We start from the raw sequence: 25434 nt of genomic DNA, 5'->3' as shown, positions 1-25434 counted from the left end.
AGGATGGAGAAGTTGCGCTCATGGCTGTGGCTGGCAGTTTGAAGTACCACTGTGCAGTTTAAACATGCATTTATACAATTAACTAGAAATTAGCAGAATAATCAAATACTGAATTAGTGAACTCAGCAAAGTGAATTAAATTAGTAGTAGCAAGCTAAAGGAAAAGCTCTGTAAACCACGTTTCAAAAAGATGGTTGTGGAATAAAGATAAACTCTATATTCCCACTATACAAAGGTCACATACAACCTGTACTTTACAGCAGATTTTATTTTCTGCATACAAGATGCATGTGCTTTACTGACCTTAACATTAGGTATGTTTTCAAAGGCAAATACACACAAACTAGAAAAAAAAAACCTACTACACCTTTCTGTTACTCCAAATATGTTCATTCCTCAGAAGGAAGAATATAAATACAAAAATATAAAGATAAAGCAAAGATATTTTAACTCTTAATTAAGGAAAGGAACATAGCCCAATGGTTATAGCATGAATGTAAGAGTTGAGAAAACAGAGGTGTCACAGTATGACCTTCTGCAAGTCACCTTGAGGCTTAAGAATACTGGATGAATATAGTTCCGCATATCGGACGCTTAGCTGTTATATGCAGTTGTGAAGTAGGTGAGACATTTTTTAGGATTTCATGAACTTTAATTAATTTAGTGAAATGCATTATTAGGCAACAGAGAACTGTCCTTGCAGACATATGTAACCACACTATATCAGAAAGATTATTAACTGAGGGTTAAATTGTCATGTAAAAACCACCAGTCTTGAATAACGAGCAATGTATAGCTGTAGTGCCTAACTGCAAACCAATACACAAACTGTATCTCAGTTAGAAACCCTCTGTTAATTCCCCTTGGCTCTGAACAGGTAACTAGGTACTGAGTACTTTGGGTAAACAGGTACTTTGGCAGCACTCCTCTTTCCTCGGAGGGATAGCTCCAAGAAGGCACGGCCCTTAGCCCTTCACATCTTTCCTACCGGTGTGTTCAATGCAGGTGCATTTGCCTTGTACTTACCCACTTGATCGCAACAGCAGGTTGAGCAAAGATGATGACCTGTTCGCTTTTGCAACAAAGAGACTGTTAGCTTCTACTATGCAAACTGTTCTGGGTATACTTATGAGAGTTTTTAATAACAGCAGCTAGAGTAAGTATCATAGTGGAACTACTCAGTTTTTCCTGCTTATGTAAAGATACTGAAGTCATCTGGAAAATACTGTTCTTACTATGGGACAAATTACTCAGCTCCCATTTAGTAGTAAATTTTGCTGACTGTGACATATTCCAGAATGCAAGCTACAGTGGGTTTTAGATAGAGATCAGTATGCAGGGCAAATTAACCAAAGCCTGGACAGCTATAATAAACAAGAATCCTTATGTGGATTTGCTGACTGAGCAGCACTTTCCCAAATAGAACTGGCAACCATTCAACCTGCTACTGTTGTTGTGAAGAAACTTCTTACAGGTTGGCTTTTTTTAAGAATGGATTTTTATTTACTTTCCAGATGACATTATTAATCCACGTAAACAGGATTTTTACTTTGCACGTAATAGAAAGTGTAAACAGAAATTTGAGCATCAGTATATGCTCACTTCTTCAATGGTGACCCAGCACTCGCCTTCTAAAAAAAAAAGTCCTGTTGTTTTCAATTTGCACTTCCATTCTGAACCATTTGTAGATACTCCTTGTGTAGCTTTTCTTGGGTTTCATAAAGTTTCTTTAGCCTCTTAATTTGTCCTTTGCTGAGTTCTTTGCCTTCTGTATCATGGGTGGGAAATCCCTGAAATATTAAAAAATAGAAAAAGAGTATTTAAGATGAATTCTTGGACTGCTTTTGCTCCTTATGGAATAGTGTTTTAATAAGATAGGTGGATAATGTCATAACGACAAGCTGTCAGGATGGGGTGCATCTTGGCTAATTTTAGTCACCTACAAGTCTGACAACTAACTTTGACTATTTGTGTATGTTCCCTTCCTAGTTCATGAAGAGGCAAGGGGTGTATTTATTTTCTGTCCTGTACTAACTCAGGGAAGCTTAGACAACTAACTTCTAGATGGTTGTAGTTAAGAGAATAATGACTATTCCCTAAACAGATGGTTAAGAGACCACTTTTAATCATACTAGCATCTTGAATCCAAGGCTTAAAGCAAAAGCAGTAAAAGATTTGTGTTCTCGATGGAGAAAGTATTATCATAATTTTTATGGACATTCTCCTTGGCTTGCAGGCGTATTTGCCAGTATTTATACTCTCCATTTTTACTTGCCCCTGGGACCTGAATTTGCGTGGGTGAAGAGGACAGGCAGAAGCAGGATCAATGTCCCGGATCAAGCGCTGAAGAAATAGTGCTTTATGTTTTCTAAGTAACACCTTTTATTCTCAAGGGGAGCAATCAAGAGCAAAGTTATCCATACAGCCCCTTCAGAGATCCTTTGCCAGGAGAGAGCAAAACAGTGGCAGAGCCAAAAAGAAAGCACAGGACCTCTCCGAAAAATGTGGCTGTCTCGATCAGTTCTGGCAGAGTTGGGGCATTTGTACTTGCAAGTGAATTCCTTGCCTTGCACCAGGGTAATAAATCTGTGAGCACACATCATGCATGTTCTTACACACAATATCTACAGGGAATTTTCCTTTGCAACAAGAGGAGCCAAAGGAAACCAATGTACAATGAAAATATCCTTGAAATGATGGCTAACAGTTAGAGAACCTTGCTCCCCAATGCAAGTTATGTGCAATAAAATTAATATATTGCCTTTTCTTTCTCTCCTTCCCTTCTCCTGCTATGTTAATAGGACTGCCCTGGAGGTTTTGGAACAAGATCAGCTACGTACACATACAACTGAGTATGTACAACTGGGGAAGGAAAACCAGTCTCTATCTAAAGAAAAGTCTCTTACGTTTTCATCAAACATAGAATATTTGTCATGTTCTGATTTAAACATTTCATGTGGTGGAATCTTCATTTTTGCCAGTTTTGCTGCCTGTAATATAAAAAAATGCATTAACTATATTAGCATCACAGTTAATTACTGACAACCTGTCACATATGCAAAAGGAAAAGTAGACTATAATTTGCAAATCAAAGAGCATTTAATTCACAATTGTTTATCATGTGAAAAGAAGCTTTCAGTGAGGAACAACTCAGTAAGTCTTAGCTGTGTTTGTCTGGGGGAAAAATTATGTTTTAAATCTGTAGAGAAGCACTTAATAAAATAATGTATTGCAGGAACTCAAAATAACTCACTTATATACTCCATATACATTTGATTTGTGCTAATTTGGTTCCTTAGTGTTTTAGGAGTAAACACAAAGTGAATAGTTGCTATGAGTAAAAAATATAAAGCAATTAACTCACTGCAAAGGGAACCACTTTTCTTAAGTTTCCTGCTGACAAGCACAGGTTTCTATGCAGGTCACAGCAGGGTCAGGATGCAAGTAATTGCACTGAAAATAAACTGAACTTTCACTTATCTGTAAACAAGCACATCTCAGAATCCCTTCCATGTAATTTATGCCCAATGCAAGGGCATTTCTGAAAGAATGCAAAAAGCTACTTGGAATTTGTGGATGATAAATGCTATTTATCTGGTCTTCTCTCTGTACATGGTGCTCTCAAGTTTACTTCCCCTTTTAACCCAGGAATGCATTTCCTGTACTGTTAGAGTCATCAGCATGGCAAACAATCTTTTCTCCTTATGAGTTCATCTCCCCTGGCTGTCTACTGCTCGTCCAAAGCCTAAAACCTTTGAGCTATTTCAATTCCAACTGTAGAAATAAAATGTGTTTTTACACGTTTTACACTACGTTTTAGAGTTCAATCATAGGGAACAGGTGGATTCTTAAAGAGAAAAAAAAACCCTGTTTTCACACATACCTATGACACTGAAAAGGGAAGAAAATAATAAATGCCACAAGCAAAATCTTCTCTAACAGGCATGTAAGATACTACTTTGGCAATTAAGGAAGTAATAGTGTCTACAGACTGAAATAAGTGTTACAAGTTCTTCTAAGAAGCTTTTGCAGCCTTTACTTGTGTTTTCAAAGATGGCTTCTTTGTAATAGGAGCTGAATATTCAAATCTGAACTGCAAGCCAAAGTCATTCTGCACAGGAAATTGTAGACAAAAAAACCATAAACAGAGGCCCAGTTAAGGCCAGGCAGAGAGCCCGTGTTCTAACGTAATCTTTCCTGCACATGACTGTTGCTGCTAACGCTTTTCTTCAAAATCAGATTAAAAGGGTCTGAACACTTACTTCCTGCTCTTGTTTTTTCCTGGCTGCTTCTTCTTTCTTCCTTTTTTTCTCTTCTTCAATCTATGAAAGGCAATGTTAATGAGTAAAAGGTGACTACCTACTTCATTTGGTTGTTTTCTACAAATCTGAGCCAGCTAGCTCCCCTGGATATCTAATTACAGACAGAACTGGCAGCATGACCTGCAGCAAAAACACCATGCCTTATAATTAGGATTGTCTGATACTTCCCACTGTTCAACTTTGATTTCATTTGCTTTTATACACAGTTAAACCAGTTTTAACTGTTCAGAATGCATTTTGCATGCAAAAGTGTATACATATAAAAGAATACCTACAAAGCCTGCAAAAGAAATGGTCCTGACATTTCATGGGGAAAAATGTTTTGCAAATGACTTTTAAAAAAAAGAGCATATTTTGCTGATATTTTAAGCTCTTGCCTCAAACTGTGAAGACAATAGTTTCTCAAGAAGCAGTTGTATCCCTTGATGTTCCCAGGGAAACAACTAAATTTGTATAAACTTATAAAACTTAAAAAAAAAAAAAAAAAATCTCATCTTGCACTTGCTTAGGAGAGACCTATCAGTTCTCCAAGGGTTCTGCCAGTACTGAACATAATACCATTTCCAGGGAAAATGTGCTCTAGCTGCAGGTTCCACCCAGCAGCTATATACAAACTGCCTTCAAATGTCTTTTTGATGAAAACACCTGGAATTGGCTGAAACTACATTTTACTTCTCCGTTTTCTAAAAAACATCTACATGGAAGGAGAGATGTTGGAAAGTCTTCCAAACATTTATATTCATGATGGAATTTTATTATTTGTTAAAACTGAAGAAAGACATATGATATATTACTTTTAAATTTTACGAAGTCAAATGTTTATGCTAGGAAGTGCCACAGGGAATGTTTCTGTACAGACCTTGTGCATGTGAATTAGAATTCACAGTCTTTACATAATAACGTGAATTATTGCCCCCACACCCTGAATATTTCACTCATCCATACTACATTAATTAAAGATTCAGCCAGTGCATTTTGTTCTCACATATCAGATAAATACAGTCTAGTTCTATGGAAAATGTGAACTTCATTTGTATAGACAAAAGAAGTCCGAATTAGCTTCTCATTGGAATCATTCTTCCCAAGAGACAAGACAGTATGCATGCAATACTCAACATCCCTTAATTATATGAAGATCTTAAAAAACTAATCAAACAAAAAAACTTAGAGGCATTCATTAGGTCCCATACAAAATTTTCAAGAAGCTACTGTTTCAAAAATTCTTTTCTTGAACACACTCATTTTTTACTATCAATTTTCTTACGTTATTTTCCTTGTTGCTAGTCTGTTAAGATTTTTCTTACAAGTTATCAAAGAAACGTAGAAGTATCCACAGCTTACACATTACTTTACATTTTAAAAATATAAAATGCTTAAAATAATAACCTTTTTCTTTTCTTCTCTTTCTTTCAATAACGTGTCCTTATCCACTAATTTAACCACAGTTGGAAGTCCTAAAGAAGCAAAAACAGATGAATGAGTTTCCAATGCTTGAACAGTCAAAGATAAATGTATTTACCCTATAGTAACTGTTTTCTTTTTGCAAACTGAATGCAAATACAACTGAGTTACTACTCAAAAATGACTAAGACATTAGGTGCTATAAAAAAAAAGATTGCAATTTATGTTTTTATATTCTATACATATATTCCAATATACAGTTCTATAATATATATTCCTACATCAGAAATATGATATGCTGTAGCTTTGCAGTCCTTGAGTTTGTTGGGTTATTCCAGATTAGTCTTGACAGGTGTTCCCACTTCTTATGAAAATAGTCAGATTATAAAAACAGCTACCTACAAAGTTGCAAGACATGTAATTGGGTACCTTCATGATCTTCAAATCGAACACCGAGTTCAGGAAGGATGTCATCTCGAAGAGCATCACTCAACTGCAGCACTTCAGTTACTACAGAGCATGAAAAATACTTTTAGTGAAGTACAATTTGGTGAGAGTATATTCTATCCTGCTACATGGTTATTTAAATGCAATTAAGAAATTACCACTCTCTTACACGGGCCAGAGAAAGGTCTTTTGTTTTAAAGTGATAAACCTTTTAAGTAAGTTCTGCCTTCTTTCAGCTACACAGAGAAGCAGCATGTTTCTTTGCAGGGACTTGAAATTCATAAATTTCTTCCAAGATACCCTCATTGTTCCTGAAGGGGAACAGAAGGAAAATCCAAGACAATTCAGAAATGATGCAACAATTCTGCCAGGGTATAGTGAAATGGTATATGATTCAGGAAGATCCTAATGGTTGCTGTAGGATTTCCAATAAGATGGGCTAAGAACCTGTTTTAGAAAAATCACAAATTAACATAACTTGTGCTACATCTAACAGTGCCTTTGAAGGACTATGATTTTGTTGGTTTGATAACTACACATATATTTGTCAGAGCAACTGTAATCCAAACATCCTCTGTTTCTACAGATAGTTATCTTTACCACCTAGGCTGACCAAGCTGTTTTTTTCAAGCAAGCTAGTTGAGGCAGAACAGAGATTTTTTGATTTGGCTTTCTGGATGGTGATCAGGACATCATGACTAAAATTGATAAGTTTGCAAGAAAAAAAAAATAAAGAGCCTTTGATAACAGCAAATGGTTAAGAACTCAAGATTCAGCTGAAATAGATGCTCTCAGGTCTTAAGAGGAAATAAATCTTCATACAACATATTTACTTGGATGAGAAATGATATCAGACGAGAAGAGCAGAACAGATAAGAGGAACTAAATGCATCAAGAAGACCCAGTATGTTGCTGTTGTGAACTTAATTCAGTGGCATTTTTATAGACAGTCTTGTATTTAGGAGGAAACACCTACCAAGTGTGACAAGATAGATACTTGGGTTAGATGATACCATGTGCTTATAATAAACAAGTGTTCTCCCCTTCAGCAGCTCTCGGCTGGTTAAACCTAAGAAGTGATAGGAGTCTCAAAGGTAATAATTCTGGCAGTAGCAGCTACCATCCAGACACTGTACTAAACATTGCACATATCAGTAGATACAAGTACCATCCCTGAGCCTTCATCTCTTCCATAATTCTCAGAGTCTCAGAGAGCTGAACAGTGAACAAAGCACCGACTACCCTTATACTATAAAAAGGAACAGCCACCCTATTTCATTGTATGGTGGTGTTCTGCGACTCTCTCTTTGTATAGGAAAGCACTGCAGTTTATAGAAGCTCTTTTGTCTGCCATGAACTAAGTCGTTATTTTTCTTGATCCAGAGCAGTTATACACAGTGAACCACATTCATGTTTGATGCAACTCTAAATAGGCCATTAAGATAAACAAGGGATAAGATTACCTCATTGGCTGTTAACACTAAAAGGTGTTGATTCTAACCTAGGCAAAGGAATTACACATATCATATCAAGAATGTATCAGATACACCTACTGTTTATTCAATAAAACAGCATCTGCTCAGTTATAAATATCTGAAATCATGAATAATTGGAAGTTTAAGAAGAAGAAATCCATCAAGGTAGAGAATAAGGAGAAATGTATAACAAAACATGTATTATTTATGAAAAGACACATCCTCTGATCTATCCTCTGTCATCCAGAGGAGTCAGCACCAAGCTGCTTAGGGCTGAAATGTGCCTGTTCTTTGCATGTGCTACCGCCAGAGCAAAGATGTTTAGGGTTTGGGTAGGGGGTTGTGTATGGCCTGCCTCAAGACATAAGTCATTATGCTCACTGAGGACAGTGACCAGGAAACTAGTGGGATAGTGCCTTATCATCAGTGCCCACGAACACCCTGGCTGCTAGGCACTCCTTCAGCCTGTGACTATTTCCCAGACCCCTTTTCAAATTTTCTGTGAATTTCAAGCCAAAAAGTCTTGGAGACAGATGTTGTGCTGTCGTGAATGGGAACACTGTGATGGGGAGGAAAAGGAGAGGCTTAAAAAGCATCCTGAGATTGTTGGACGTTAAGCCTGGCAGCAAAAGACAACAGCAGACATGGTTACAGTGGTCAAGTTTGTCCCAATTCTGGTCAACTCATAATATATTAGGAAGAGGGCAGAGGGTTTCCCACTGTGTCCTAGAAGCAGTTTAGAGCAAGATACCACATGGCACTAGCACCCATGGCAGGAAATGAAGATGCAGGTAGAGTTCAGTCATGGACATCTTTACCACAGGGTAGTCAATTTAAGCAGATGTCCTGAGGTAAGTAACCAACAACAACTGAAGAGACTTGCTCCTGTTTGAACATCTGAGTAACACTTCGTTGCTAATGAGAATTCTTCCCAAGCATTGGATGCTGCCCTAAAGCACAGATCTGCTCCACTGTGCATCCTTGCAGAGACAACTATATGGGGTCTTTGCAGTTGGTTGAGTACTCAAATAAAACGTCAGGATGCACAATATAGAGATGCTCTGACCAACCAATCATTGATGTCTTTTGCAGAGGTTTTCTGCATTTCTTTCCTTTGTACAGCAAGCACAGTGTTCTTTTCCTGTTTACCATCATTGCTAGAATCATTCACAAATTAAGTCAAGATTCAACTGCAAATGATCAGTGCAGGTCTCCAGTTTGCACACTAATAAGCTTATAAAATAGAGAATTTCTTTTATTAATATGTTTGAATGTTAGCCGTTCTGGACGATGGTAAAATTTTTGTAGAGTATATACATTTTGATCCTTACCGAAAAACATAGTTTTACAAATGGCTATTCTGGGAAATGTTTTGTAAATAGCGATACATTTTAAAGTTATATATATGTATGGGGACATTTGTATTACTCTGCAGGTTTTACAGAAGCAGCATACTTTTTATTTAACCTCTAAGAATACTTAAAGCAATACAGATCATGTTAATTAATATTTAACCTGCCAGCATCAGGCTATGATGGGGAAACTCCCTTCACTGACAACCATGTAGAGGCAATATCCCCAGCCATTCATCAGAACGACTTTTACCATAATTTAACACTTCCTGCAAGCAAGAATTTAATGGCTATAGGGAAACAAATCAGTAGCATGTCAGTGCAGGCCCTGCCAACCACCACTCAGCTTCCATATATCAAATACTTTAATGAAAGGTGCCTCCCTGGTCAAACTGCAGAGTGCTATAACTGCTCTGTACCCCAACCAAATAGCAACTAGATCCAGCTTTATTCTTACTGCCCAATTTATTTCAGGCAAAAAAATCAATACCTTCAAGTAAGAAAAACTCAAGTGCCAGTAAGCAGTCTAGCGCTAAGTACATTCTAAAAATGATCTGCAAGAAGCCCCGTGATATTTAAACCTTACCACTGTTAAGAGTGAGGATCAGTTTAGCTCAACCATCATAAAGCAAGGAAAAAAAAAAGCCTCACATAAAATGAGTATTTATGTTAAATACTGAAAGAACAAAGGTCACATTTTTGGCTGAGCGTATACACACAAACTTCTTAAATTAATTCAAATTACAGAAAAATATTTGCTGTTGGAACTAATAGGCCTATTTCTCAGCATCAGTTAGGCCTATAGGAGTTTGACAGTAATAGCTGAGTAGTCACATGAACAAATACAAGTTTTGTGCTTTTAAGCTAAACTTATTAGCCCTTAGAAGAAGTCAAAACAGTAGCAGAATTAAGGTTCAGATTCTTTGCCAGCTGAATAGGTTAACAAGACACTACAAGTAATTTTACATTTCTGTATAATATATGGGTTATTTATATATGTTTTATATATTAAAAAAATGCCCTATCTTGCCTTCAAATACAAATCTCAGTGTAAAAAAGTTTTAAGAAAACAAGAATCAAATACATACGGAAGACATGTAAAATTCCCCAGGGAACAGCAGAAAATAGTAAGAGCTCCATTAGGAACTAATCAACCAGTAAAATCAAAGAGGGCTTAATGGAACAACCTTTTTAACACTATATAGTTCTGCTGCCAACACACACAGCATGATTAAAGCTTTTCAGGGGAGAACAAAAAGTGCCCAAAACAACTTCTAGCAAACTCCCAGGTGAATTCTCCAAAGAAAGTGCTCAATTACCATCAGGGGAGCTACAATTCCAACTATGCTAACATGTAAGACGGAATATCTCAGGCTATTTAAACACAGACGGTATCACTGTGTAGCAATCAACACTTTTAAGAGAAGGCAAGCTCCCTGGGGGAAGAGATCATGGGTACTTTCATACCTAGAAAGCAGGGAGTGCCCTAATCTAGAGAAACAACAGCTAGTCCTAGTCACTCCAGAACTTTTAGATTCTTTAGGAAATTAAAAGAAAATTAGTTTAGCAGCCTGTAAAAGATTCCCAAATTAAAGAGACAGGTAGCAGAGATGCAAATATTCAAACCAGCTCTGATGCCTTACTTTTATTCTCTAAGCAAAGAGAGACTGTATCAGCTGGCTCACCCCTCAGTTTGATTCCAACGACCTCTGAGTCTCATGTGCAACAATATAGGAAAAAGTAAACTCTCACCTTTCTTCTCTCTGGCAATTTGTCGCACTCCTTCTCTGAACTCAGAAAGAACTTGTAGGTATGGCATCACTGTAGATTCAATCTGCAGGATAATAATTTCTACAGTTAGTTAATGATCATTTAGATATAAAACATGTCCTTACCCGCTTCATATTTATGTTCTGTTGGATGGAACTTGGCCCTCAGGGCAGATCTGTATCAATAAAAATTGTCATTGCTGTATTGATGTCAAAGGATAGATCATAACTCGCATCAGATGTCAATTTTCCTTTTGTGCAGATACAGTCAACTCACAAAATTCTGCCTCTCCCCATTCCTTTTTCGTCTCCTTTGAGTTACAGATACAGCAGTTCTACAGGGTTATGCTACAGTCCATCTAACTATAATGCAATACAGGGATAAAAACAGCACCCAGATGAATTTGCCCCTTCATGTTCTGTGTTGTCTTACTTAGGTCCAACTGCTTGTCAGACATAATACCAGGTGAAACTGATGACAGGACTTCTTCTTTTCATTAGAATATAACATCTGTTCCTCAGATGTTAGCTCATGCAAATTGCATTTATTTCCAGTACAGTGCAGTTGTCTGTATTCCTTACACAACTCCCTCCCCCACAAAAAGTGGGGAGAGATTACTGTTGAATTACTTCAGGTGTAAGTAAATGCTGCTCATGGAAGCTCAAAGAAAAAGTCTTGAGAATCCTGTTCTCAAAGGTAGTGAATAGCAACAGCAAGCAGTCAGTGAACAGCAGTGAACAATTACAAAAACAACTACAGATCAGCGCTGTCTGCCTACACTTCATTGGAATCCCAAGAGAAGCCAGGCACCCAGGGGACTGCTTAAATTAAAAGTTTCACTTCTTTGGAGGGTGGGGAGAGAGACAAAAAAAAATGCACACTCTTGTTTCCCCTACAGTTTCCATGTGTCTCTCCTATCTGTTAAATCTCCATGACAAGTTTCTGTGCAATTAACTGACAAGATAGTCTGTTATGCTCTAAAAGTGCCCATATGAAAGGAGGTGAGGAGCTCCGTTAAAACTTTTCATAAATGTGAATACTACGCAATCAGCTTCACAACTGGAACCACTGCTGACAAATTTGGCAGAAAGAACAGACTCTGTAAAGAGAGCAACAGTCACATCTCCGCTACCCTCTCCTACACTGAAACTAGCTCAACATGCAAATTAAGTGGTGTCAGGAAAGCATGCACTGTCACTACTTTATCAGCCACTTAAAGATGAAAGATTTTTATTTCCAGAATAACTAACTTGACAGCAACGCTTAATTCCTTTGGAAAATGAGACCATGGAACCTGAGGTTTTCTGACTTCAAATCTTTTCTATCCCCTTTCAAGTAAATTACTGAACCACGGTAATTAAGCTAGTTGTTCTTTCAGAGCTTTTGAAGAGGATTATGCCTCTTTTGGAGAGAATGACTCTATTGGTTCCTTCATCTCCAATTTAGACAAAGAAACAATAGGCCTGATCCACAGCCTTCTCTAATTAATGAGAAGTTTTCCAACCTTGAATGTTCACCTGGTAATTTTTGCTAAGAAAAATAAGTATCTGCATGGAAGATTGAAAGAGGGTATAATACTGAAACAGCCAAAACGCTTGTGATACTATGCATCTTTATATTATAAACCTTAAAACCAGTAATGTCCTAGGTGATAAAAACAGAAGTTTCTTGTGTGTAACAGGTGTGAGCACAAGATTCTTCTGACAAGTGTGCTAACAGGTGTTAGCACAGGATTCTTTCTGCACAAGATTCTTCTGACTCTAGTACCCTTGGCAATGTTACTTTAAAGGAGTGAAAGGGCTTAGCTTCTTGTTCCAAGCTATCACCAATCCTTCCATAAAGCATATCTGTGGTAAACACTGCCTGAATGAAGTGCTAAATACAAATTTAATTTTCATTTTCCCTAAGAAGGTAAGTATTAAGGTGCTGCCTTTCTTCTGAAATTCAAAATAATTCTGAGCTAAATTAGAATTTACTATGGATGGGTTTTGGTATGAAATACTGAGCATCTTCCTTATTATCCTTGTTATAGCATTACCGGAGATTTCCACAGCACAGTAATGTAAGTATTTGCATGGGCAATTATCAGATGAGTGTTCATTCACATTCTTCAACTACAAGCAAGCTTTCCTCTTCCTTTGATGAATGAAAAGTTTAACTTTTCTACTACACCACAAATGTTTTAATTATTCCTTCTAAGGAGGAACAGAAAAACATATAGTCACGCCTTTGAATGCAGAAAAATACTTGAAAAACAGCACTGATTTGTCCATGTCAAATTTTTCACATGAACAAAGAGAGCAAAGTTGACAGCTTTCATATGGAGTTATTTCTCCTGCCTGCACCACAAAACATTACTGTTATTACAGGGCCTATCAGCACTTTCATCAGGTATCTCCCAAGTATTTCCAGAAAAATTCTGCATCACAGTGGAACTGCTGGGTGACCAAAGCAAAACAGCCTTCAAAAGCCAGATAAAAACTGTGGCTACAAATGAGACCAGAAAAAGAGACTGAAGTGCGGATAAAACTCCTACTGCCTCCAGGCTGGTTTTTGGTGTACCACAAGGAAATTTAATCAGTATAATTATATTTTTGAAACTACTTAATATACAAATACTTGTAATGAGTCTTTAGACCGTAGCATGTGCTGTCTGTAGTTAACATGTGGTTTCTTAAACAGACTCATCATTCAGAAGACATGGTAATTCTTTTTCTGGTTGCTATACAATTTGTCTGTCATTAAGTCAAACAAACCTATAAAAAACCTCAACTCTCATAAAAGAAAAATCCTGCTTCCTAAGCCAATTAATTACTTCAGATTCAAATGTTAAAAGCAGAAAGAAGGTAATTCAGCTACATATCAGTAATGTATCTAAACTAAGCTTTCAAAGGACACAGAGTAATTTTGTATAGTATACTTTGTCCTTCACTTACATTTATGTTTTGACTACTCCCTCCAACAGGAAAACCAATTGCGTCATCACTTTCTATGGCACCAAAAATCTGGTGAAGGGAAAAAAAGATTGCATACATCAAGTCACACGTATGTGAAAAATAAGCAAAATCACATGTACTAGGATTTTGAAGCTATGTAATTCTCATTTAACCCACAACTGACTGCTCTAATAAGAAGATGTTTTGGTTTTTAAATGATAAAGCATACTAAGCACTGGCTTTCAGATTTAGCTTTAAAGCTGTCAGATTTGACATTCTGACTTCATATTTTTTCTACTGTTTAATTTTTCTTGCATGTATTAGGGGCTCTCCACTATTCAACAAAACATTAGCTGAAATTATAATGTAACATACAGGACTCCAAATTGTTCCTGCTGCAGCACACACTGCAGTTTGGGGTTGTTTTGGTTGCAGGGTGTGCGGAAGATCTCTATTTTCCTACAAGATTTAAACAAAGACTGTACAGATCCCTACATACTTGAAAAATACAACAGTTATAATTGCACAGTGCAATAGCAACGTTACTACTTGCTATTACATACCTTTAGCATTTGAGTGAGATAGGAACTGATGTTTTCTAAAAGAAGTCTGTTTGGCATTTGTCTGGAAGATTTCTTTGCAGCAATATAGGAGTTACTCTGACTGACTAACGAACGCATTTCTTCTAAGACAGAACGAGTGTCAATATTGTCACACAGTGCTTCATGAATTGCTGCCTTCTTGTCGTAAAAACTAAGAAGAAAAAAATTTTTTTTACTATTGATGTCAAAAGTATCTGCAACCTACTCTGAAGAACTTCTGTTAGAAGAGTAAGGGGACCTAAAAGTGAGATAATCTTTTGCTGGTCACAGTTTATATTTGAAGAAAAACCAGATGAGCGAGAAAAAGGCATTATCACGATGCTGCTGTTTTGCTGCTACGGACAAAAGCAGACAGGATAATCTAATTGGCAACAACCATCCAAACAAATTACATCTAACACTTTTTCAGCAACTGACCCTTTCATAACAGTTTTTAAAAGCAGTATAAATTGCTTATTTAGTACCTTCTTGTGCTTACTATTTTTTTTTTTACAGTATTGCTCTCCTATCCCTATGTACCAGCCAAGTACTCTGTTTAGTATCTTTCCAGTGAGGAGCACCAATTTGGAAATTAAATTACCACAAAGTGAAGTGTTATGAAGATGTCACAAGCAGAAACACGGAATAAATTCATGTAAACCTTTGTAATGTCCATGAATAGGCATAATAAGTAATACAGCATATTAAGTACCATTTCATCACGCAAGGGATACTACTGTTTCAAACAACATACTTTTTCCAAAGAAAAGAGAATGAGAAGTGGTAGAGAAAGGCGACAAAAATAAATATCCATGAAGTATATCTTCTGTTCCTCCTACTCCTTTGTCCCTTCCCTTTGACCTTTCTATTACTTACTATCTTCCCCCTTTTTTAAAAAAAGGGTTCTCTATACCAACCTGAAGTTGAAGATGAAATTTTCAGAGGACACCACTAAGCAGAAGCATCTGCACTTGGTCCTTCAATAGCCAACATCTCTGTCCACAACAGTGAACTGAACTAGGAATAATTTTAGTACTGCAACATAAGATGCTTCTATTTTAAATTTCACTCATAATACAAGTCATATAGGAAGCTGTTCGTATTACAAACAACAATGTAGTTTTGTTATAAAAGTGAAAGACTGCAATATTGATATCACTGTCTCTCTCTAGAACACATTTTCAAACATTGGCACTCTGATCTTTTGTGCTTTTAGTCAGGTCATTTAACTTCTGCTTGTCTCAGTTTGCTCCCTGCACTTTGAAATGTGTAAAATACTATTTTCCAGTTGCAACCACTGTGAATTATCAGTCACTTCTCAGACAGGAGGACAGCATTTCAAGTAGTGAAGAAAATGACAGCTATCTAACAAAAAAGTTCTCTATCCCTTCACAAGCAGGGTGATGAGGCATGCCAGTGTACTTAACATAAATGAAAGGGAAATTAACAATTTCATCTACACTTCATAAAACTGTTGCAAGATTAAATCCAATAGCTTGTATAGAGTTAGGGTACTCAGTGGAAATGCTACAGATTTATAAATACCACCATATATATAGTAAGTTATTTTTCAAGGAAAAAAAAAACCTAAACATGTAGCTACACAATGGCTATTCACAGAGAAGTAGGAATGATCCACTCACTTTTTGTTCAGCTCTGCTTCCTGATTTTCCCATTTCTGAAACTGGCCTGTCACATCAGTGGGAGCTCGAAGAATATCCTTCACATTTAAAAAGAACTCCTATAAAAGAAGAATATAGCTAAAAATCAGTTTAAATTAGACACAACCACTATTTACTATGAAAAGGCATTATTTCTTAATCAGCCTCCTAAAGTTTATGGTTTCAACACTGTTTCAGACAGGATCTACAGAATGTCTGTCAAAACAAGGAAACCCACACATTTTGCATAACTCTGTAAATCACAGTTGGACTGTAATGCAGTTCTCTTTCTTGGCTCTGACACTGCATGATACACTATGATACTCTAACACCAAGCTGCTCAAATACAATACCATTTTAAAGAAGTTTAGGCAAGAGTTCTTACGGCAGATTTTTAAGTGTGTTGCTAGCAATGGAAGCTGAAGAATAAAAATGGCTTTATAGCAAGGGCCTATTTTATGTGGGCATCCAGCTTGGTGAAAAGTAATTTTCACTTATTCTGTGGCCCAAAGAAAACATTTTACATAAAAAGCAGAATAGCTTCAGCTGGAGAGACCAAAATCAACGACCTCAAGATGCTGTACAGCCTCCTTGTGGGAAACGTGGGTTTAATTATCTATCTATTATCTACCTGCAGTCCTGGTTAACTGGAGAAGTTCCAGATGACTGGAAATTAGCAAATATAACACCCGTCTACAAGAAGGGTCGGAAGAATGATCCAGGGAACTATAGGCCTGTCAGCCTGACCTCAGTGCCAGGCAAGGTGATGGAACAGATCATCCTGAGTGCCATTACACGGCACATGCAGGACAATCGGGGCATCAGGGCCAGTCAACATGGATTCATGAAAGGCAGGTCCTGCTTGACCAGCCTGGTCTCCTTCTATGACCAAGTGACCCACTTAGTAGATGAGGGCAGGGCTGTGGATGTAGTCTATCTAGACTTCAGTAAGGCATTCAACACTGTCTCCCACAGCATCCTCCTAGACAAATTGGCTGCCTGGGGCTTGGATGGGTGGACTCTTAAATGGGTTAAAAACTGGCTGGATGGCCGAGCCCAGAGAGTGGTGGTGAATGGGGCAAAGTCCAACTGGCAGCCTGTCACTAGCGGTGTTCCCCAGGGCTCAGTTCTGGGGCCGGTACTGTTCAATATCTTTATAGATGATCTAGACGTAGGGATTGAGTGCACCCTCACCAAATTTGCAGATGACACCAAGCTGGGTGGGAGTGTCAATCTGCTGGAGGGTAGGAAGGCCCTACAGAGGGATCTGGACAGGTTAGATAGATGGGCCGAGACCAACGGCATGAGGTTCAACAAGAACAAGTGCCGGGTCTTACACTTCAGCCACAACAACCCCATGCAGCACTACAGGCTGGGGGAAGAGTGGTTAGAAAGCGGCCCGGCGGAAAGAGACCCGGGGGTGCTGATCGACAGCCGGCTAAACATGAGCCAGCAGTGTGCCCAGGTGGCCAAGAAGGCCAATGGCATCCTGGCCTCTATTAGGAATAGTGTAGCCAGCCGGTCTAGGGAATTGATCGTCCCTCTGTACTCGGCACTGGTGAGGCCGCATCTTGAGTACTGTGTCCAGTTCTGGGCCCCGCACTTCAAGAAAGATGTTGAGGTGTTGGAGCGAGTCCAGAGGAGGGCGACCAAGCTGGTGAAGGGTCTGGAGGGTCTGACCTACGAGGAACGGCTGAGGGAGCTGGGGTTGTTTAGCCTGGAGAAGAGGAGGCTCAGAGGTGACCTTATTGCAGTCTACAACTACCTGAAGGGAGGTTGTAGTGAAGTGGGAGTTGGCCTCTTCTCCCGGGCAACTAGCGATAGGACAAGAGGACACAGCCTCAAGCTTCGCCAGGGGAGGTTCAGGTTGGACATTAGGACGAATTTCTTTTCAGAAAGGGTTATTAGACATTGGAATGGGCTGCCCAGGGAGGTGGTGGAGTCACCATCTCTGGATGTGTTTAAGAAAAGACTGGACATGGCACTTAGTGCCATGGTCTAGTTGACAGGGTGGTGTCAGGGCAACGGTTGGACTCGATGATCCCTGAGGTCTCTTCCAACCTGGTTGATTCTGTGAGTAGAAAAATCACAGCTCCAAACTAAGCAGGGAAAGGAACTGTGCCTGACCCCTCACATATGCCCGCAAGGCACAGAGGCAAATGCTCAACGTATGTGGTAGGAATGATACTCCCTCTTCCCCTTTCGCTGTATTTGTGTGAAGTCTGATCCAGTAGACATGTTATGAGAGTGTTGGACTGAGTCCTATAAGCAAGCTGAACTCAGAAACTAATCTTGCGTGTAAGTGCCAAGCTCCTCAGAGATGTCAAAACTTGGAGAGAGCATCCAGCTGCAGAGAAATGTAGCTGTCTGTGGAATTTACATGACTTGAACGTTCATTGGCAGCTAAACAAATATTGTGACAGACCACCTGATGAATTCGGAAGACAAACTCAGTCTGTGGATATGGCTTATATATCCTTGGATTCTATTCCTTGAAACAGATATGACAACACAAAGCTTAGAGAGCTGGAGGAGGAATGGAAAGCTTACTTACATTCATAAACTTCTCATATTGAATAGCTGACTCCATGGTATTATTTGAGTAATCCAGTGTATCCTTCCAAGAGTGCATGAGGAACGCCAACCGTAACTGTCGTGCTATTAGGAGTTTCAAAATAAACAAGGAAAACAATAATAAACTGAAGCATTTTTATGGCCTCCAATACTGCAGTGGCTAAGAACATAATTTTTAATATTCTTACTATCAACACATCTACCAAAAAAGCAAGAACACTATTATCAATACAGATAATACCGACAAGGAATAGAAGAACAAGGAAGCTGTTCTAAGGTTAGTGAAGAAGAAAGACACCAGTAAGCCATTTTTGGAAACTCCATTATGTGCCTGAATAACAAAATTACCACAGTCACCATGCAAAATGCATCAAAAGCATTCAAATTCCAAAGTAATTTTTACCTGTATGTTTCTTCAGTGCATCTTTTATGGTAATGAAATTCTTCAAAGATTTGGACATTTTACAGCCAGCAATTGTTAAGTGGCCAGTATGCAGAAAATACCGAACCCAGTGATCATTTTCAAAATATGCCTGCAGCAAAAACAAAAAACCCCAAAGTCCCAACACTGTTTACATACATACCATGAAGTAGGATAATTTAAGAATAAAATCCTGAGAACAAAAAGTTATGCTTATACAAAACACACATAATGTTTTAAAAATTAATTGATGGATTTGTGTAAGTTGCAGTCAAAGCAAAGCATGTTGCTTTTTCACAGCAGAAACTGAAGGCCAGTTCATTCACCTCAGACTGTGCCAGTTCATTGTCATGGTGGGGAAATCGGAGATCAAACCCTCCTCCATGAATATCCATCGACTCTCCTAGAATGGATCCAGCCATTGCAGAACATTCAATGTGCCAACCTGGACGACCCTGTTAAGAAGAAGACATTAGTTGGCTACTAGTTAATGGTCTTCCTCTCCTGCCTATATATCATTCCTTCATTGTCTGCCCCTAAGCAGTTACACACCTGAGAAAATGAGATACAGTGTTACCAAGAAAAAAAGGATTCTCAGTCTCAGCTTCATAAAAGTATAGTGTTGGATTTAAAGATCAAATATGGCATATACATCTGTGATGCTTTGATTATCCTGCTTATTATTCTTTTTAAAATTACATTAATATTTTTGATCACACGGGGAAAAAAAAGGATTTAGAAATTACTGCAGATAAAACCTGTTGATAAATAGAGGACAAATGACCAGTAACAGCCATCGTGAGCCTGTATGCAGACTTCTGTTTAAAAAGTATCAAACAGACTGGTACACATTCTAAATTATTAAATGAACATAGCAACAGAATCATAGAATCATAGAATGGTTTGATTGGAAGGGACCTTAAAGATCATCTAGTTCCAACCTCCCTGCCATGGGCAGGGACACCTTCCACTAGACCAGATTGCTCAAAGCCCCATCCAATCTGGCCTTAAACACTGCCAGGGAGGGGGCATCCACAACTTCTCTGGGCAACCTGTGCCAGTGTCTCACCACCCTCACAGTAAAGAATTTCTTCCTAATATCTAATCTAAATCTACTCTCTTTCAGTTTAAAACTGTTACCCTTGTCCTGTCGCCACATGCCCTTGTAAAAAGTCCCTGAATGCAAGATCCCCATAATCTATACATTATTAATATAAAGTGAGGCAAAGTATTTGTGTAACATGCTATTTAATAAGGTGTAGAAGATCTATATTCTGATTATAATGTCCTTACCTTTCCCCATGGAGAGTCCCATGAGGGCTCTCCTGGCTTGGAGGATTTCCACAAAGCAAAATCATTTGGAGAATGCTTTTCACTCAAGCGATCAGCTGAGATGCTCAGGTCACCTTTCAAAAGAGAAAATGTAAAGATAGTAATTTTATTTAAACACCAGCATTATTGATTTTTGGCCTCACTGTACCTCACATAAAGCGAATTAAAAAAATAAATAGAAAAGAAAAGAAAGACACTCAGCCTTCAAAATTCCTCATAATTAACCCTGATAATCCTTTGGGGTTTTGATTAATATTTGGTTGACAGGAAATCTGACAACAAGTATCAACTGCACTGCTTTCTAAATTTTTACGAGATTCATCTACATTCTCTCTGCAGGCACAATTCCAATATTGCAGTTACAGAAAAAGAAATATAGAAACAAAAAACTCTGTACTCATAAATGAGTAAGACTGCAGAATCAATTCACTCTAAAGTTAGAAGGATCCAAATTAAGAGTAGGCTTGTCTTAATCTGCACGCATAATATGATCACAGGATACTTCTTCCACCCCTAATCTCAGCTGCTGCACAGAATGGCTGGTAGTTGTTCAATACCTATGTTTACTGTTTTGTTACCATCACAGATGTCTTATGTGTTATTTGCTGTTAGGTACTTATGATCATTTAGGTGGTACTCTCATTATAGCATCTTTAAAACACAGGGAATTTACCATTTCTGCAGTACTGTCCAAGAATAAAAGTGATTAACATTACCACCTACTGCGTAAGAATCCAAGACAGATTAAAGACAAAATTGTCAAGGTTAAACTTGTCAATTAATTTTGATGTACAGCTTGAGATACCTGCAATCTCAATTGTTTAGACTATCTAACATTATGCACTTTAAATATAAAAGTATTATGCTTTTATTTACATTAATTGCAACTTTCAAAGCTTACCATTTCTGCTGCCTGTAATAGTCAAAATGACATTATCTGTCAGGGTAAGGACAATCATCACAAATGAGTCAAAGCAGCTAAGCTGACAAGCAATAACTTGACGTATGCATGCTCTTGGTTAGTTACATTAATCACTCAGCATCGTTTCCCATTTGCAAAAGGACACAACAATTCAACAGAAGCGACTGGTTACGTGGTGGAAACGATACATTCATGTTACCACGAAGATGGTGGTTTGAGCTAGCACCTTTTATTTCACAAAGAAGATTTCAACTATAAGGGTTTGAACTAAGAAGAAAAAAAATAATCACACACATTTTAAGCTGCATCTCTCAGATATTGCTAGTTTCACCTAGTATGAGTGCCCTAATTTCACCTAGTATGAATGTTGTATAAAAATCTTTTAATATTCTTCTGATAGACTTTGTGGATGATTTGCTACTAAAACTGTACAACCTTAGGAGAAGATAACTAATGAGTCTGGTTTATTGAGCATTTTAAGGTACTCCTCTGCTATGGCTCAACTCAAAAAAATCTGTATTTGGATTTAGATCAACACAACAAGGTTTACAGAGTAAAAAGAGTTCTCAGTATGAAAGAGGAACCCAAATATTTGTCATGAAATAACCACGGCCTGATGTGGAGAGCTTTCACCTGACATGTGGAAGACCCAGCTTCAAGTCTTTGCTCCTACTACTTTGAACCAGATGAACAGCCAAATAACTGGGCTATAGTCAAATGACTGAGCTATTCACAATTCTGACAAAAAAAAAAACCCTCAAAAAACCAACCAACCAAACAAAAGCCCCAAAAGATCCTAGAATGAATACCATTTATTGGTATGTTCCAATTAAAAACTTTCAGGAAAGTGCTCGCTTAAGCTACAAACTTTGGAAAAGAAATCTATTGATAAAGGAAGTGCAGCAGGTAAACCATTCAACTCTGACAGTAACTTTGATCCAAACGTCAGTGAAATCAATTGAAGAGATCAACACATCATCAGTTTCTTCAATAACTTAATCAAATGTTATCTCCCCTTTTTACCTTCACCCTCTTGAAGAGCTTTTTGATCACCTACAGCTTCAGGAGCCAACTTAGCATAGGAGTGTTTTTCACTGGAATCAAACTTCATAGTATCAAAGTATACAGATCCATTGGACACATACCTGAAAAGTTAAAGATGATTATTCAGCTAACTTTCTACCAAGACTTAACTGAATTTTACTCCAAAAATCACTGTCTTAAACTTAAGTTCTCTAGTGAAACCACATACAGTATGGTACTGCTCAGTATTGTAAAGATGACTTAGGTGAGCCTAGGTTTTAAGACCTTACCATAAAGGCTTCAGACAAATCATTGAAAGTCATAATAAAATCAATCAAAGGGAAAACAACTAACATATTTTGTTAAACTCTTAAGAGGGTGAGATGTCAGATAACAGTGCCAAGAGAAGAAATATCTACAATACTTCTTGTCCCTTTTAATATTTTGCAATAATATAATATGAATCATGTTTGTTTCACAGTCCATTTTGTCCTCTTTCACTTTGCTAGTTTTATCCCACTACAGCCATAATAAAAACGCTGACACAAAGGTAAGCTTTAGGACCACCAGGAATGCTGATAATTCAGTGCAAACAATTTTGAACTGTCCCCCCTTTTTTTTTAAGAAAATTTTAAAATGTAGGTTTAAGGGAAGAACATGCACAAGAAATTATTGCAGTCTGAACAACAGGTTTGCTTTTTTCATAATAAAAATACATCCATGTCAAAAAAATTGAGGCTATTAACAGAAAGAGAACTCAAAAATTTCAGACAGAAATCTATCATGATACTTAGGAACTTCTAGAGTATTAACTTGATTTTCACAAATATTAGACAACGGCAGAAAAACAGTTCACGATTACTTTTTTTTTTTAAACTTACGTTATTTACAACTGATTTCTATCCATTTGCTCAGGCATCCATTTTTGAAACCCCTTGCTGAAGACCAGAAGTCAAATACAGTTCAAGGGAAAGGGACTTTAACTATTTATTTTAATGAACAAGGATTTCACCCTATAAATTTAATAACCTAACTTCTCTCTTCAGAAGACATCCTAAGAAGTATAGAATAGCACATTTCAGTCAGGTAAGAAAAAACAGGTCTTTTGCAAAGGAACCTGAAGTTTCTTTATTTGATGAAACACTACTTCTGGAAGAGTACTATTGCATATGAAAACAGAGAAAACAGTTCACAGTTAAGCGTTGAAAGCAATCATTCTAGCTCTGATACAGTGTAAGTGCGCAATAAAACCATCCAGTAGCAAACTTACCCATAACCATTATCCACGATCTTTTTCACAAAATCCACAATTTCTGGTACATATTCACTAACCCGTGTTAAAACATCTGGAGGTAAAACCTATAGATAAAAAGTAGAAATTTATATATTTTTTTATATATATATTTATACATATGCAAATATGCAGTAAATATATATATGATACATTGGTTAAAAATTGGCTCAAAAGCAAGTGACAGTAGAATCTAAGACTCCTATTTCAAGCTTTCTGCTCTGAAACAATGTGCTGTGGCCATTTTTTTCTCAGCCTTTAAGGCAACGTTAACAACAAACTACTGCAGGAGATGTCAGCTCTTCACTTCTGACAGAACAGGCAATAAGTCCCTCTCATTTGCAGGTAAATAAATAAACCTTCGCTGATCTGAACCACTGCATATGACAGGACATTTCATCTGTAACAGACAAATCTGTCCTTGATTGTTATCACCACATAATTTCTTAATTGCTGAAGACTGATGAAGTAGTCAGTCTAAATGCTGAGGTTGGCAGGGCGCTCTTGTGCAGCTACCAGACTATCTCAAACTTGGGGATCAGTTTATGATTATAAGCCCATGTTACACCAAGGGGAAGGGATGGAGTGCACATGTCAAACTTGCTCACCAGTCAACTGGCTCTGGTAACATGCACAATGGATTTAAGATTGTTGGGATGGAAACAAAAAAAGGTGCTAATTTAACAGCTACCTATTCACATTAAAGGAAATACTTCATCAATAAGGTTGAAATATGAGGTTTTTGAAAGCTATTAAGGAGCTAAATTGTATTCTGGGTATTATGAGGCATGGCACATACACTTTTAGAACAGAAAACAGTTTGTTTACTTACATTGAGTGCTTCCATATCTTTATGAAATTCCCCTTCCCAGAATTTGGGAAGCTTTGAGAATATGGAATTGTCAGTCACCTGACTGCCAAATTTTGTGTCCAACCACTCAGACAGCAAATCTTTGGCTTCTTCCAACAGTATCTATGGAACAATAATTGTAAGTGCAACTGATGAAAGACTTGCCCTGTTTAAACTTTGTAGAAAGATCTTATTTTGAACAGAGAGGCTTGCTTAAGGAAAAAGACACTTGGCTACAACTGCTGAGTAATCCGTGCTTCTATCAGATTTTTATCATATTGCCCTTCATAAATACGGATGAAACAAACAGAGGAAGGAAGATGAACTGATAAGTGATATCTGTTTTGTTATCAATCACATAAATAGGTATGTGGAATTTACGCTGTAAACATCAGATGGGACCTGCAGTGATATCATATCATCTGTTCCCCCCTGGGGGATACTACTGGATAATCCTAACAAACAGAAGCCTCACTGCACACATTGCTAAAAAGTGTTTGAAAGACTAATTTGAACATCACCAAGGATACATTTCAGTCTTATATTAAAAGATGACTTTTTTTTTTTTTTTTTTTACAATAGAATATAGCCCAGAAGGTGGGATTGCTCAGATTTTAGTTTTTTTAAAAATTCTGTTAGGTCAGTATACACTTTTATAAAGGCACTTGAAATTTGAATAGTTGGACTTTTTTTTTTTTTGAAGATGATTTAGAGAGTCTTCTCAAGAAAGGAGCACTATGCTTTCTGCAGTAATTATCATGAATAACCTGAAAGCAAGAAAAGATGAAAGTGGAAACCAATTACTAAAAGACAGTAGTTATATTGACTATCTCGGTTACTAGGACAGTATCAAAGCCCAACAGAGTCAACAGGATTATCGTTACTAAATGTAATGGTCTTTGGATAAAAATGATCCTGAGCATAATTTTTTGGGATGTATTTTCTTCTCTGATCAGAAACAGAAACACTTGTGTAGGAAACTGCCACCAGTACTGGAATGTCATAAATGCATGTTCACTAATTTATACTGAAACTAATTTATCAAAACAAAAAAGTCAAAGAGAAAGTCTGAATAT

The 25434-nt window shown here is 37.5% G+C and overlaps 1 protein-coding gene across 2 annotated transcripts in view; it reads right to left on the bottom strand.

Moving 5' to 3' along the window:
- Positions 1-1480: 1480 nt before the first annotated feature.
- Positions 1481-25434, bottom strand: part of CARS1 (cysteinyl-tRNA synthetase 1) — a 36490-nt gene continuing 12536 nt past the window's right edge. For both annotated transcript variants that reach the window (XM_068398273.1, XM_068398274.1), the window contains 16 exons: positions 24341-24481; positions 23488-23576; positions 22218-22339; positions 20234-20346; positions 19267-19395; positions 18923-19052; positions 18500-18603; positions 15928-16025; positions 14267-14456; positions 13704-13772; positions 10750-10831; positions 6153-6233; positions 5709-5776; positions 4263-4322; positions 2907-2990; positions 1481-1790 (listed from right to left, as the gene is read on the bottom strand). In XM_068398273.1, coding sequence (XP_068254374.1) covers positions 1656-1790; positions 2907-2990; positions 4263-4322; positions 5709-5776; positions 6153-6233; positions 10750-10831; positions 13704-13772; positions 14267-14456; positions 15928-16025; positions 18500-18603; positions 18923-19052; positions 19267-19395; positions 20234-20346; positions 22218-22339; positions 23488-23576; positions 24341-24481 — 1695 coding nt within the window. In that variant the 3' untranslated portion in view covers positions 1481-1655. The remainder of the gene's footprint in view (positions 1791-2906; positions 2991-4262; positions 4323-5708; positions 5777-6152; positions 6234-10749; positions 10832-13703; positions 13773-14266; positions 14457-15927; positions 16026-18499; positions 18604-18922; positions 19053-19266; positions 19396-20233; positions 20347-22217; positions 22340-23487; positions 23577-24340; positions 24482-25434) is intronic.

Source organism: Nyctibius grandis, chromosome 4 (assembly GCF_013368605.1).
Source record: "Nyctibius grandis isolate bNycGra1 chromosome 4, bNycGra1.pri, whole genome shotgun sequence".
NCBI classification, from domain to species: domain Eukaryota; kingdom Metazoa; phylum Chordata; class Aves; order Nyctibiiformes; family Nyctibiidae; genus Nyctibius; species Nyctibius grandis.
The sequence above is the reverse complement of the archived record's forward strand: the minus strand, read 5'-3'. Positions and strand labels throughout refer to the sequence as shown.